This window comes from Urtica dioica, chromosome 2 (genome assembly GCF_054948205.1).
Source record: "Urtica dioica subsp. dioica isolate 48M chromosome 2, U.dioica_male_clone48M_v1_H2, whole genome shotgun sequence".
Taxonomy (NCBI): domain Eukaryota; kingdom Viridiplantae; phylum Streptophyta; class Magnoliopsida; order Rosales; family Urticaceae; genus Urtica; species Urtica dioica.
The window spans coordinates 33,682,426-33,697,391 of record NC_142757.1 but is presented as its reverse complement, the minus strand read 5'-3'; the positions used below and the strand labels follow the sequence as shown (position 1 = coordinate 33,697,391).

The following is a 14,966-nucleotide window of genomic DNA, read 5'->3' as shown; positions in this document are numbered from 1 at the left end:
ATTTCCTCAACTCCTTTGTCGCTTGTGAATAAGTTAGAAACAATGTATTGACGAGGAGCTAACAAGTCACATTGTTTCATCCAAAAGAGTCAGGACTCAATTTGGACACTGGCCAGTTCATTTATTCACACTCCAAGGAACAAAGCATGAGGTGACATACATTGCATTTCAACAATCTTGTACATGAATTCCATATCTATGAGAACTTCACAAAGTTACTCATGAAATTCTCACAACTTAGTACTTCACCAATAGGCCCTGTTCGGAATCACATAGTGAGTCCGAACTCTGACTTTCTCAAATGAGAATACTAAGCTGTGAAATGACATGTCTCATTTCAGGATTAAGGTAAGCATGATGCAATTCATACGTAGTGACTTCGAGACATAAGAGGTTAAATGGTTTGTTCTTATCTTGTCTCTAGAAGTGCACTGGTCAATTCAGTACCTTCAGAAGATACCTAGAAGAACTATAGAGTCTCCAACTCTCAATGCCTCATAACCAGACATCATAGATTCTTCTAACAATCGTACTGAGGTCAATAGTCCTTTGACCCTAAGATTGCGAATATATCGTTTTAAGCAAACTACGAAGAGTTTGTTCATGCAAATCTACATTTGTCTCTTCGTAAGTTGTTAAGTTTGTTTATGGACTAAAAGACTAAGGTTTTATCATAAAGCTTCAAACAAAGAAAGAATGAATGAACGTTTCAACTTTATTATTAAATGAATAGGCAATTACAAGCAAGAGTCTTCATGAGACTTTATTACATCAAATGTACAAAATAAAGATTACAAATCTTCTTGTGGGCACCATTGACAACATCACTTGTGTTCCACATATGTGATTTTAGATCCAGCTATCCAGGCATGGATCAATCACCGACCATGTTTTATCTCACCGCCCAACTTAGATGCCCATCATGTAATTAAGTGTAATACGGAGGCTATAGATGATAGTTGTTATTGATTCTAACTAGAAAATAACCCACTAATACTAATAAAGTCAACTTTCTATTATATTGAGTAACTATCTTCCGTGGGCAATATTCCTAACAACGAGATCCAGTATTGATGGTGTAGAGGGATTCAAGAAGCAAATGATGAAATAGTTCGAGATGAATGACCTCGGATTTCTCTTGTACTACCTCGGTATCGAGGTGGATCAAAAGAAAAGATGCATCACACTAAAGCAGTCAGCTTATGCAAAAAAAGGTGTTGCAGCAGTTCGCGATGACGGATTGCAACTTGAGCAAGTATCCGATGGAGGCAAAGTTAAAGCTCGAAAATGATGCAGAAGGAATCTTGGTGAATCCCACTGAGTATAGGCGTGTCATAGGGTGTCTCAGATACTTGACCCGCACCCGACCTAATATTTCACATGTAGGTAGCAGGTGAGTCGCTACATGGAGAAGCCTACTGCTCTACACCAATAGGCAGTGAAGCACATTCGTCGCTACGTGAAGGGAACGCCCATCTATGGGATTTAGTACAGAAGAGGACGAGGAGCTGAAGAACTTATCGATTTCACTGATAGTGATTTAGCCGGTGATATCGATGACAAGAAGAGCATCAGAGGGATGGCGTTTTATCTCAACGGGAATATGATCACTTGGCAATCCCAGAAGCAGCGTCCTGTGGTCTTATCTTCCTGTTAGGCCGAGTACATGGCAGCAACAGCGGTGTCGTGCCAAGCATTGTGGCTGAGAACTCCGTTGAGCGAGGTTATCGAAAACGAGTTGAAGCCGATAACTCTCTACGTCAACAACAAGTCTACAACTGCACTGATGAAGAATCCAGTTTCACAGACGCAACAAGCACATCAACACTCGCTTCCATTTCATCCGCGAATGCGTAGAAAAACAAAAGATCGTCGTAGAGTTGGTAAGCACCAGCGAGCAACGTGTGGATACTCTCACCAAGGCCCTAGCAATGGTTAAGTTTGCAGAGATGCGGGAGTTTCTCGGAATGAAGAACCTTGAACAAATCAAGCTTACGGGGGAGATTGCGAGTCAATAAGCGTGACTTGTTCAAACCAATCTTTTAGCGTCATGTTTGGTGTTGTGGGGTTGTGGCTGTGACTGAAACAAATTAGCTATTATAAATAATACGTGTTAGTAAGCTGATTTAGTCTTTGTGGGATGTGCTGATCGTGGAACATTTCTAGGAGAAGATGTGTTAGTGCTTAGTTTTTTATTCCTATATATAACACTTATTTTGTACGTTTTTAATTACCTCCAACATTGTATTTCTGCATTTCGATAATATAAAACCTCATAAAACCATCCCACCTTGGTTACCCTTGTTTCTTATTTTTTTTCCCCTTTCTTTGTGTGCATAGAAGCTGCTCGCTCTATTTCCCCAGTAAAAATTCAGACCGGTAACCAACATGGGTCCTGGTGTGATGGAGAAAAAAAAAGAGAGAGAATGAGACTTACACAGTGGTGGTGTGAGAGAGCTTGAGGCATGGCGGTAGAGCTTCTCGCGGTGTCTCCGAAGCTAGATAGATAGAGAGAGAGAGAGAGAGAGAGAGAGAGATATATATATATATATATATATATATATATATATATATATATAAACAAATACGTGGAGGAGGCCGTAGCCGGAGCTCAGGTCGGAGTTTGATTTTATTTGAAAAATGCCCAAATGAACTGAAGAAAAAGAAGAAGAATTTAAATTGACATAAATTTTAGAAGCGACATGTTGCTTCTAAAAGTTAGGTCAAATTAAAAAGGGGGAAAAACACACTGCTTAAATTTTTAGCAGCGACATGTCGCTTCTGAAAGTGCAAAAAAAATTTAGATGTCGCTTCTAAATTCTAAAAAATTAATTTTAAATGATCGCATTTATAATATTTCGGTTACGTCTTTGGAAGTGATATGTTAAGTCAATTTTTTCTTTTAATTAGAAGTGACATGTCACTTTAAAAAGTTGTTCACTTCTAAAAGTCATATTCGTAGTAGTGTTATACGATTTTTAAGCTATAAATAGCTTTCAAACCCGCGGCTAAGAGACACGCCAAAACAACACTGTTATTTTTCTATATGTACATTTTTTAACACACAAATCATATACACTTTTTTGGAGCTTATTTAAAGATTCTTTTTTGGTTGTTTGTGCATAATCATCCAAAACCGAAACGATAGAGTGTTCGAAGATCAAAGATGAAGCACATTACAAGAGGTTGGTAACATTTTGCTATTTTTTATTATTATGCATTGTTTAGGTTTTATCAAAACAATTATGAAATGCTAAATCTTTTAAACTCCGCCTTAATGAGTAATGTACAGAAGTTCTAAACCCTAAAATCATTTCTCACCATAACATGGAAGAGTGCAATGAATTAGGATATGTTGTAAAGGGCATCATCATATTCGGATAAGGAGGTAAATGTTATAATTTGACACAAGAAAATAAATCAATTTTAAAATATTCGTTGTTCAAAATATTATACCTGCGTTCTGAATTTATGAATTTATTATATAGTTGAAGCCTAGAGGACTCGAGTGATAATGTTTTATTGTAAAAAAAATGGATAAAACAAAATCCCGAAAGCAAATGAGAGAGAGAGAGAGAGAGAGATGGATGAGTGAATTGTTGGTGTGAATGCAATTTTCTTCTAATTAAGGAGGCTTTATATAGGAAAAGATTCACATGTTAGATACTATTTCGCGTTTCAATCCACCGAAATAAATAGTGTGCAAGCATAGTAGTGAGGCATAGTATCTACCAAAGTAAAATGGATCTCACAAAGTACTTTTTGGCACAAACTTTTCAACCGACAAGTAAAAATGGCGTTTTCTAAAAATAATTTAAAAAAACAAAAAAACTGTAGGGCAAACAAAAAACAGAAAAACACTCTCCAATGTTATACTTGTGAGCGTAGTCACTACAATACCCATGCAAACTCATTGGCACCCACAAGCTTGTCCCACTTACACTACATGTTCTAAGTTCTAACACGAGAGAGAGAGAGAGAGAGAGAGAGAGAGAGAGTCTCCTCCAATAAATCACAGCATTAAAGTCCTTACCAACCCAAAGTCATCACATTGAATTCTTCAGTCAGCTTGCCAGTATATCAGAAGAGCCTATCGTAGCTACACCACCTTTTTTTCTTCTTACTTTTTCAAATCACCCTGGTCGTAATTAAGCCATTTGGAAATTATTAACCCGCTTTCAGGAAGAAAGAAGAAGAAAACTACAGTTCAAAACTTGAATTTTTTTAGAACCCAGACAGACTCAAGACTTTTCCCATTTGAGGAAATCTCTCTTCTCTTTCTTTTGGTTCTTTGTCACCCATTGTTTTTCTCTCAGGCCATTTGATGTTTGTCTGGCTCCACAGTGCTATTACGCATTTGGACTTTTGTGTGAACTTTCCCTTGAGCCAGTGGTGTGTGTTCGTACCTAGAGGAAATAATTGAGAGTTTTTTCGTTTATTATTATTATAATTGGTCATGGGGCTTTTGGGAAACTGTAAAGAAAGCTGAGTTCGAAGAGTGAGAGGGAGAGAGTTAGAGAGAGAGAGAGAGAGAGAGAGATGACAATGCGTGGGTTAAGTGTAGGAGTTATTAGGGAAGAGGAAGAAGATGATGAGATAGCAAATGGGAAGAGAGGGAGTGAGAAAGGAGGTTCTTGGGCTGGCTTGCTTGTTCATCCCCAACACAGACGCACTAAGAGGTGTGTTGAGCATTTATTATTATTATTAATATTATATCCTTGTTTTTGTTTGTGTGATCAATGTGGTACTTGAATAAAGAAAAATGGGTGTCTTGTGTAGCCACTGGAAATACATTGTTTGAAGGATTTCTCTTTTTCGTAAGGAAAATAAAGACATGAAGTGCTGTTTGATCCGTCATAGTTTGTAGATATATTAGTTTTGCTGATCTTTTATTTCTTTATTTTATTTTTGGCATTGTCTTCATCCTCAATTTGGACTATAAAGTTATACTATTTTCTGCTCTTCTTAAGCTTAAAAAAGTTTATTCTGCCATTATAATATTTTTCCTATTTTTGGCAAAACACATTAACAAGTTCCATGACTCTTTGTTCTTTCTTCTTTGCAGTGCCTCTGATAGGAACTCGAATGGATTCCGAGGGAAGGACCAGAACGGCACAGATGTCAGACTTAAATCCTTTAATTAAATACTGACAAAAAAATGAGAGGAATATGAAGGTGATTAATATGGTTTATCTTGGATGAAAAATTGTACAGGGTTCTCTGCAACAAAGTGGCTCTGCTCATGTCAACAAGGCTATGCCATCCAAACACCGCGCCTCTCTCGAGAAAGATGTAAGAGTTCTCTCATCAGCTCCGCTTGAATCGCGACAAAGCGAAACTATTTGCACGCTGTAAGTAATTAGCTGACTATTAATTTGTATATTTCAGATTGAGCAGTTGCAGAGCCGGCTGAAGCAAGAGAGGTCGATGAGGCTGGTCCTCGAGAGAGCCATGGGCCGAGCTTCGAGTACTCTGTCCCCTGGGCACAGGCATTTCGCTGCTCAGGTACACCGAAACCTCTCTTGCCACTTCAAAAAAAGAAAAAAGAAAAAAAGAAAAAGAAAAAGAAAAAGTGAACCTATATGGTTTGTGTTCTGAACTTGACATAGACAAAGGAGCTGATGGCTGAAATAGAGTCGTTGGAGGAAGAGGTGTCGAACCGCGAGCAGCACGTGCTGGCGATGTACAGGAACATATTCGAGCAGTGTGTCACCCGACCGTCGTCCGAGCAGAGCTCGATGATGGCTTCTCCGGCGCACCCAAAGCAGGACACGAGGAAACATCCGAGTGTCATCTCGAGCGCTTTCTGTTCCTCCAAGAACTTCCCTAATTTCCGCTCTCCCTTGCAAGCTCTAGTCGACTCGGGGAAAAGATCTAGAGACGACCACCCCGATTCTGCAAAGAATGTCCGTTCCGCCCCCACCAAGGTACCACATGCATTGCATTGATCTTTTTTTTTTTTTATTCATCAAGCCTTTTGTATTTATTGCTTGGCTACTAATTAAGGATGAATTTAAGAAGCTTGTACTTCTATAGACTAATTTTTTATAGGGCCCATTAGGTAAATAGTCACATTTATAATTTGACATTACTAAATAGGTAACGTTTCGTAAATCTTAAGTAAATAGCCATACCCATTTATGAAATCACGTCATATTTATGGTTATTTATCTAAGATTTACGAAACGTTGGCTATATAGCAATTCCAACGTTTTAGTTGGCTATTTACCTAATTTTTTGTTTTTTTTATATTTCTAGCTCAAAATTATATGGCTTTTTCAAATTTGCCCCTCCGCCACTGTATATCAGCCGGTTCATTTCCCGAATATCAAACCAACATTATTTAGCAAGATTTTCAGAAAAACATGACTTAGAATCTTGTTTTGTGTTTGGAGAATGGAAAGGTTGAAGCAATGGAAAAGGCGTCGATGCTGAGAACGCTGAGAGAGCATCTCCACCAGTGTCCGAGCAAGGTGTCGGAGGAGATGGTGAGGTGCATGGCAGTGGTCTACTGTTGGCTTCGCAGCAGCAGCACCACGAGGGCGGCATGCGCAGAGAGCAAACACCGCTCGCCTTTCCTGTCGAGGTCGTGCACGAACATAGTGCAGCCCCGCCGCAGCATTGGAGACGAGGATCACCATGCCAAATCCATGGTCGAGATCTCCTGGATTTCCACAGACAAGACCCACTTCTCCCACGCTTCTTACGCTATCACCAACTACAGGTTCGGTTTTTTTTTTTTTTTTTTTTTTGTGGTGGGACTAAATTTTTTAGGCTTTCAGGGCAAGTAGTCAACCAACTATAACAAATGAATATCATGGTGTTCTAGACTCTTGAGAGTTTATAGCACTTTGGTCATACTAAAAATAGAAAAACTGGGAAATCAAAATTGAAAAAAAAAAAAAAAAAAAAAAAATTTGATGTCTTGAATTTCATAGAGTTTTATACAATTTCTTTTTATGACAATGACCAAAACTCTACAAAAATAAAGTTTGAGGACTACTTTGCTCATAAAATAGTTCGATTGTCACTTGCTGTAGTTCACGGAATATCTGCACTAAAAAGCTAAAATTAAAAGAATAATTGTCTACTTGCCCCCTGACTAAAAGTTCTTATGGCACTTTGCCCCTTGAGTTTTTATACCTTCTGTTAATTATTTCAACTAAATTTGACCATAATAATATAGTTGGCAAATTAGCTAAAATATTTCTATTGATGAAAAATTGAACGTTTCAACTTTCAGTTAAAAATACGGGACAAAGTGATACAGCCACCAATCATTCACTGGACAGCCAGAAATTTTATATAAATCCAAACCAAAGCTTGAATTTGAAATTCCTATCAAATGTTGTGATTCTTGTCCTAGTCATTCCAGCCAGATTCTGTAATGGTTTGGAAATTTACCTCATTGTAACCATTAGCGGTAACGGCCGTTAACTATTGATAAGCTCACTTAACCATTTCAAAATCATACACAATCTAAAGCATTCTTAGCATGGAACTTATGTCTTTGCCATCAGAAAATTTGGCTCAAGCCTAATAAAAAGAGCTACTCCCATGAATATAAATAAATAAATAAATAAAGCTCTCTCTCGTATCATACACCATCTAAAGTAGTTTCTCGTTGTTTGGAACTCGAATTTTACTATGGAAAGTGAAAATTTGAAAGAAAGATAAAATTTGTGAAAGGAAATAAAAAAAATCACTATTATGTTAGGAACTCGAGAAGAAAATGAGAGAAAAGAAGAAAGTGAGTGAGAAGGTATATTTGGGTGAACTTTCATTCTACACTTAGTTATACATTGTCCTTCAATTTTTCTCACATATTTTTAATCTTCCTCAATCCAAAGGGCACAAGATATATTAATTTGAGGTCATTTTTCTTTATAACTTTGACCACCTGGCTTTGATTTGAGTAACATTTATTTTGTTTTGCTTTGAGCATTGCAGAGTTCTAGTGGAACAGCTTGAGAAAGTGAGTGTGAGCCATATGTCGATCGATGCCCAGACTGCGTTTTGGATCAATGTGTACAATGCTCTCATTATGCATGTGAGTCTTACATTTTGTTGCATTGCTGAATTATATATATTTACGTTTTTCTTTTATATAAAAACGCAGGCCTACTTAGCATATGGCATTCCCAACAGCTCTTTGAGGAGGCTAGCCTTGTTTCAGAAGGTACTTCCTTCAAAGAAAACTTTTCTTGTATTTCATTTTTTATTTTTTTGGCACAAATAATCTTTTTTTGTGATATTAACACTTTGGTGCCTTACCCTTTTTTTAGAGCATTTTGGTCCTTAAACTATTCATAATATAGCCTTCTAATCCTTTTTTAAAGGAATATTTTTTTAGATTCAACACCAAAGAAGGTCACTTTCAGCCACAACTTCCGAAATATTTATTTAGTGATGACTTGTTTGTTGTGGCTAAACTTTTTTCCATGGAAGAAAACGTTGTACCTAAAAAGTATGCATCACTAGTCACGCCAACATTGTTATCCCAAAAATAATGCAATAAAAGTGGTCACACTAAATTTGTATATCATTTACTTATGCTGTATTGACTTGTTTGTAAGAGAACATAATAAATACAAAAAATTAGAAAAATAGTCAATTTAAACGTTTGATATTGCTAAATAGCTAAGATTTTGTAAATATTAGGTAAATAGCCATAAATGATGACGTGACTTAATATGGCAGTGACTATTTACTTAATATTTATGTTTGTAAATATATAAAATTGGTTATTTACCTAATATTTACCAAACTTTAGCTATATAGCAATTCTCAACGTTTAAGTTGGCTATTTTGCTAAATTACCTTAATAAATATATAACTCATACAAGAATTTGACTTCCATGTAACTTAGAATGCATTTAGAATTTCATTCTTTGTTCACAAAAAAAAAAGTTAAAAAGAAATAAAAATGAGATGGAGAAATTAGTAATTTGGTTTTTTTTTTCCTTGGAGAATGTAATTTGGTTATTGGTGTAGTGCAGGCTGCTTATAACATCGGCGGTCGAATCATCAGCGCAAACGCCATCGAACATTCCATTTTTTGCTTTCGAACCCCTCGAGTCGGATGGGTATACTAGTTAATTTTTCGTTGATTAAATTATAGGCTATAGTTTTTTCCCCCCATGATCAAAATATAGTTTACAATAATATTACTTGCAATTGTTTACAATATAGTTAATAAGTGATGTTAATTTCTGCAAATCAAACATGTTCAAGTTTTTTTCTCTTTTGTTCAAGGCAAGTCATTATAAAGCATAACGTTACATCAATCTCAATTAACTTTTTTTGTTAATATAATTTACAGTGGCTTGAGACAATCCTTTTAGCTACGTTGAGAAAAAAATCCGGGGAAGATAAACGGTTGAGTTCGAAATTGGGTCTTCCAAATTCTCAACCAATTGTTTGCTTTGCCCTTTGCACTGGAGCCTTTTCCGATCCCGTGGTACGTTTTATATATTGCTTCTTTCTTTCAATGGGTTATTATATGAGATTATTCTAGAAATATGATTATGGAAAGTTATTATCATTATCCATTAATAAGCATTGATTTCACTTTTAATAGCGAAATGAGAAATAATCCCTTTTAATAGGCAAAACCTTTCATTTAATAATATTTTTGAAATAATCCCTTATTATTCCACTTTAGAGAAAAATGAACTTACTAAAAATTGTTTAGTTTCGTGGTACCTAGGATAGCCTAGTGGTAATTCCACACCACTTCCTGTGTGGAGGTCGTGGGTTCAATCCCCACTGCAGTAAAAGCTGCCTTCAAAAAAATAAAAAAAAAATTGTTTAGTTTCCTTTGCTTTGCTTGCCATAGGATCAATCTATCTATCATACTATAAAAATAATCCATATCTCTCTATTTATTTTTTCCCCTTTAAAACCAATTTGAGTTTGTGGTACTTAGCATAATATAGTGGATAATTCAACACTACTACCTTCAAAGTGGTGGTTGTGAGTTCAATCTCACTGACAACAAAGTTATCCTTCAGAGGGAAAAAAAAATTGAGTCTATCTAACTCTTCAACTATAGAGTATTAATTTTTATTAAACAAAAATACATTATATTCCAATATCTTTTATCAGAATTATTTTTCCAATACTATAAACAACTCAAACCATGATTTAATAAATTTGTTTTTCATCTTTCAAGACTTCGTTACTTTTGAACAAATTTTTTCAAGACTTTTCTTACTTTTGAACAAATTATTTAACTGGTTATTATTATTATTATGTTTAAATGATCTGTATTTATTTTTTCACGAATATATTTGATGAGCGTCCGAAAACTAGTAATGTACATAAACTTAGGAGGGCTTAGCTGCTTTAAATATTTCTCTGATTTTCTCCCTAAATAGTATCTCTCTGTTTATGTATTTTAATATCCTATCTGATTACGTGCGTTTGTCTCAAGAATATCTTACCTCAGCTTCTTTATCTGAACTGATAGAGTATCATTAATTTGTTTATGTAAAAGCCATTATTCTAAATGGACATTAAAAAAATGAAAATTCCTTGAAGATAAAACAAAACAAAAAATAATTTTTTATGTAGCTTTATCAGAAATGATGTACCGCTCTAGCCTTTTAAGAATAAAGTTCATTTAAAATAAAAGCACTGTTATGAAAACCAAAAAAATTATTAAAAGCAAAAACTCCTTAAACACCGGTAAATCAAGACATGAAATTTAGAGAGAAAGAGATAGAGAGATGTAGAGAGTGAATTGTGAAATCGGGGATGAATTTTAGTTCATCCATGTTCATCTATTTATAGTCAAATTTCGACACTAAAGTCAAATTAAATATATTGGTCCAACAATAATAGAGAGGAAAAAAGAACATTGAGCAGATACAAATGAGCATAACACGATTTTCATAACACTCCTCCTTGGAGTGCTCATTATGATATTTGTGTGTTCATGTTGTCTCGTTAAAAATCTTACTAGGTATTTTCCATACTTGACGAGGTATTTTCCACCGAAAGTATCTAGTAAGTACTTGGATACTAAGTGCATCTCTACACCCACCCGCCACGGCATGTAGTTATGTCCCGTGATATTTAATGGGCTGAATTCAAGCTTCACAAAATTTGCCATGATGATAACTATTATGTAAAAATTTCTTAGATTATTGATTAAGGACATACAAGTCTACAAAGATTGTAAGGAATACAAAGTAATACATGAGTCCAAACATTATTATAACAAAGTAAAATTCATCTGGTGAAACTTCTTCGGTAAAAACATAAACATTAAGCATAATAATAAGTATGTCAATAAAGACTAGTATTAAACGAGACATGAGTGTGAACTGAAAAATAATGAGAGTAGAAAAATATTTGAGGTAGAAGAAAATTTGGGATTTTTTGTATGGCAAAAATGAGTTGAATAGATATGTATTTATATGGTAAAATATAGCTGTTTTATGGTCGTTATATATATTATCGTTGAGTAATTTTTTTCATTTTGTGGTGAAATTAATCATATAAAGTATAATAATGTGTAATAAATAAGATGCACATGTACGAATATTAAAAGGACATGGTTAATCAAAATAAAATATTAATAAATCAGTTAAAATAAATTTGCAATTAATAACATTTTTCTATAAGGTGACATAGTCTACTGTGTATAGAAAGTTGACATTAATAAAAAAAAAAGATTATATGTAGTTCACATCACTTTACTATAAGGTGGTAGAGCCTTCATGTATTTAGTATTATGATGTTATACACTAATGAAATTAGAATATTGTAAATCACATCATATTATTATAAGGTGGCAGAGTCTCCTATGTATAGTAATTTGCTGTTATACAATAACAAATAATGGTTGTAAAAGTTTTAGTATTTAGAGTATCATACCTTCGAGTTTATCTTACGGATGAGAGTTTTCGTATTGATAACTTGTTATGAAAATCAAATGAATAACTAAAAGCAAGAGCCCTTTAAACACTAATAAATCATAAGGGAAATTTAGAGAGGAAGAGAAGACAATGTAGAGAGTGAATTGTAAAATCGGGGATGAATTTTAGTTCATCCATGCTCATCTATTTATAGTAAAATTTGGACACTAAAGTCAAATTAAATTTATTGGCCAACAATAATAGAGAGGGAAAAATAATAATGAGCTAATACAAATGAGCATACCATAATTTTCATAACAAGCACAGTATATTATATATATATATATATATATATATATATATATATATAATGTTTTGTAATCTATAAAATCAACCAAAGGGCTAATTTCAACTTGTTAGCAATTTCAATTAACCCTCAACTACACAAAAACAAAGAAAACTCACCTTAGATTCATGTATTTTCAGTTAAAATCACTTTAGATCATGAGATCATCTTAGATTTATGTATCAATTAAAGCTAACCTGGATTAATGTATCAATTATTGTCTATAAAGAATAGCTTATTTCAGCTTTCACATAATACTAATTAATTAAAACAACTTTTTTTCATTTTTTTTCTTTGATACGAGATCATGAGTTTGCATTGTGAATGTTGCAGTTGAGAGTATACACGGCCTCGAACGTGAAAGAAGAGCTAGAAGAGGCGAAAAGAGAGTTTCTTCAGTCGAACGTGGTGGTGAAGAAGACAAGGAAAGTGTTCCTTCCGAAGATGTTGGAACGGTTCACGAGGGAGGCGTGTTACGGCTCTGATGACCTCCTCAAATGGCTCACGCAAAACGTTGACAACAAACTTCGAGATTCTGTCCAAAAGTGCCTCGACTCTAACAAGTCCGGTAAGAAGATCATCGAGTGGCTGCCTTACAGCTCAAGGTTCCGCTATGTCTTCTCCAAAGGCCTCGCCCAGAAGCCTTGGTGGTTGTGAGAGCCTTTCATTGTTGGGATATGTCATTTTGGAAATAGTGTTACTATATCCAATTAGAATGCATAGGACATTGTAGTGTATACTTACTATTGTAATTAACTCCTACTTTGTTTTTACCAATTAATTGAGTAACTAAGTCACCAAAATTTGAAGATTTACTAAATAGTCAACTTTCTGTAAATTCTAAATAAGTAGTCATTATGGTGATATTGCATTGTTTGGAGGTTCAAAAAAAGAAACATGGATGATAATAAACTAGTTGTTGGTATGTGAATTGTGATTTCCGAACCACATAAAGGCGACGAAACCAATAAAAATGACCAAGAGTTGTCGCAAAATCCAATGGAACCGCAACTACCCAAAAAATGGAGTACAAATCTCTATGATTTTTTTATTTATTTTTTTTATAACCGAAACAAAAAGATGATATTTTTTATTTAAAATAATAATTGCTTTATTAAAAAAAATGCCAATCAAAATGTGACATGGCATCTAATATGACTATTTTTCATGCCACTTACGCAAAAAATAACGTTTTAAACACGTATATGTGTATGTAATATAATGTTCAAAAAATTTGATTCCGCCTTAAATGAGTGACGTCTCTACCTTTGGTCCAAAGACATACTAAAACGTCTCTCTTTAAACTTTTATTCTCTCTAAAGTTAGGGTTTCAAAATCCCTACCTTTTTCTTCAGTGCGTCGCCCCCTTCCTCTAGAGACGTTCCGGGGGCTTTAGCATTTCTCGACGACATCGGAGAATGGGGGCTGGCACTACACTTCTTTGTCAGTGGTTGATAGAGTCTGACCGGAGTGACCACGTCGAGACGTTCTGGGAGGATGCTGATAAGGAGTTTTCGTCCGTAGAAGTTTGTTTCTCGATTGTTTGTTTATTTCTTTTTGTTGCAATGTGATGTTAATATTTAAGTCTAGCGATGATATTAATTCCACCTTTAGGGTGGTTTCTTTTAGTACCAAAAAATGAGATAGTCATCTTCTAGGTTTGGTGTTTCTTAAAAAATGATGTCCCTCTGTTTAAAAAAAAAGCTTTATGGAGGGAATAATTTCTTTTAAGTCTCGTGCCAAGATTGGAGTTCCTTGAGGTTACGAGGGTAGCGTATAAATCAAGATTACGCCTCTTATTCGCACTCTCTCTTGCTCAATTCAAGATTCGTAGAAAATATATGTTGAAGGTGTTGGGAATTAAACATCTTTATAACCATGCGGAAAATAAATAACTACGCTAATGGGCTACTTATTCATAATACGATTATACAAACAAGATCTAGATTTACATATTTGAATTGAATAAACTAGAGAGCGATTCGACCAACCGATTAAAAGACGAGTTTTCAGATTACTTACATGTTTGACAATCTGCTACTGACTCCTTCAATCGAGTTCTTCAAGATCCCGTTCTGAGCTCCAATAACTCGATATTCAAGCTCTAAATCTCCGGAAACGACGACAGGACTCTCGTCATTTTGGATCTCTACGAAGATACCGTAATCTTCCGAAAAGTAACCTCCGGATGGAATAAGAAGAAAGTGTGGGCTCACTCGTTATTTCACTACGACTTGATTTAGAGATTCAGTTCGTATCGCGTTTATGGGATTGGAATCACGTAACTCCGATGGAGAGGGAGAGGAAAAGAATTCGGCCATACTGATGTTGTGATGGGCAAATTTTTCAGTTTGCTTGTGTGTCTATTGCGTTCTCCTTGATCCTTATTTATAGTGGTAGAATGGAGATATTTTAGGAAGTCATTAGGTTTCCTTATTCTCCTATATTCTTTCATATTTTGTAGTTAATCATGAACCATTGGATCTTGACTACAAATCCTATTTTTTCTCTCATTCATCAAATCAGAATCTAGGATATTATATTTTCTTATTATTCTCCTATATAAGTAATCTAGATATTTGAGAATAATGAGGACAATATCTTATTTCCTTATTTAATGTAGAGAATATCTCTATCATTATTATTCTCCTAGATATTATGAATATATTCATGAGACAGAATAAATGACAATGTCTTATTTCCTTATTCAATTGAGAGAAAATATCTCAACCATCATTATTCTCTCTCTTATTCAT

General features: G+C 34.7%; 2 protein-coding genes across 3 annotated transcripts; both read left to right on the top strand.

The window, feature by feature from the left end:
* Window positions 1-1,232: 1,232 nt before the first annotated feature.
* LOC149404473 (secreted RxLR effector protein 161-like) lies at window positions 1,233-1,657 on the top strand. The gene is made up of 2 exons (XM_089607543.1): window positions 1,233-1,393; window positions 1,495-1,657. The coding sequence occupies exons 1-2, from the start codon at window positions 1,233-1,235 to the stop codon at window positions 1,655-1,657; spliced, it is 324 nt and encodes a 107-aa protein (XP_089463669.1).
* A 2,212-nt stretch (window positions 1,658-3,869) lies between these two features.
* LOC149404472 (electron transporter, putative (Protein of unknown function, DUF547)) lies at window positions 3,870-13,157 on the top strand. Of its 2 annotated transcripts, none has more exons than XM_089607006.1 (11): window positions 3,870-4,679; window positions 5,066-5,120; window positions 5,215-5,292; window positions 5,389-5,505; window positions 5,610-5,927; window positions 6,405-6,724; window positions 7,951-8,050; window positions 8,120-8,179; window positions 9,000-9,086; window positions 9,323-9,460; window positions 12,544-13,157. In XM_089607006.1, the coding sequence occupies exons 1-11, from the start codon at window positions 4,540-4,542 to the stop codon at window positions 12,865-12,867; spliced, it is 1,737 nt and encodes a 578-aa protein (XP_089463132.1). In that variant the 5' UTR covers window positions 3,870-4,539; the 3' UTR covers window positions 12,868-13,157. The 2 variants fall into 2 exon arrangements, with proteins under 2 accessions (XP_089463132.1, XP_089463131.1); XM_089607005.1 differs by having other exon boundaries at window positions 6,396-6,724.
* Window positions 13,158-14,966: the final 1,809 nt, after the last annotated feature.

Coding starts and splice junctions, on each gene's coding strand:
- LOC149404473 (XM_089607543.1), top strand. CDS start 1,233: ATGACGGATTGCAACTTGAGCAAGTATCCGATGGAGGCAAAGTTAAAG. Junction 1,394..1,494: donor ATTTCACATGTAGGTAGCAG/GTGAGTCGCTAC, acceptor GATTTAGTACAG/AAGAGGACGAGGAGCTGAAG.
- LOC149404472 (XM_089607005.1), top strand. CDS start 4,540: ATGACAATGCGTGGGTTAAGTGTAGGAGTTATTAGGGAAGAGGAAGAA. Junction 8,051..8,119: donor ACAATGCTCTCATTATGCAT/GTGAGTCTTACA, acceptor ATAAAAACGCAG/GCCTACTTAGCATATGGCAT. Junction 9,087..9,322: donor GAACCCCTCGAGTCGGATGG/GTATACTAGTTA, acceptor TATAATTTACAG/TGGCTTGAGACAATCCTTTT.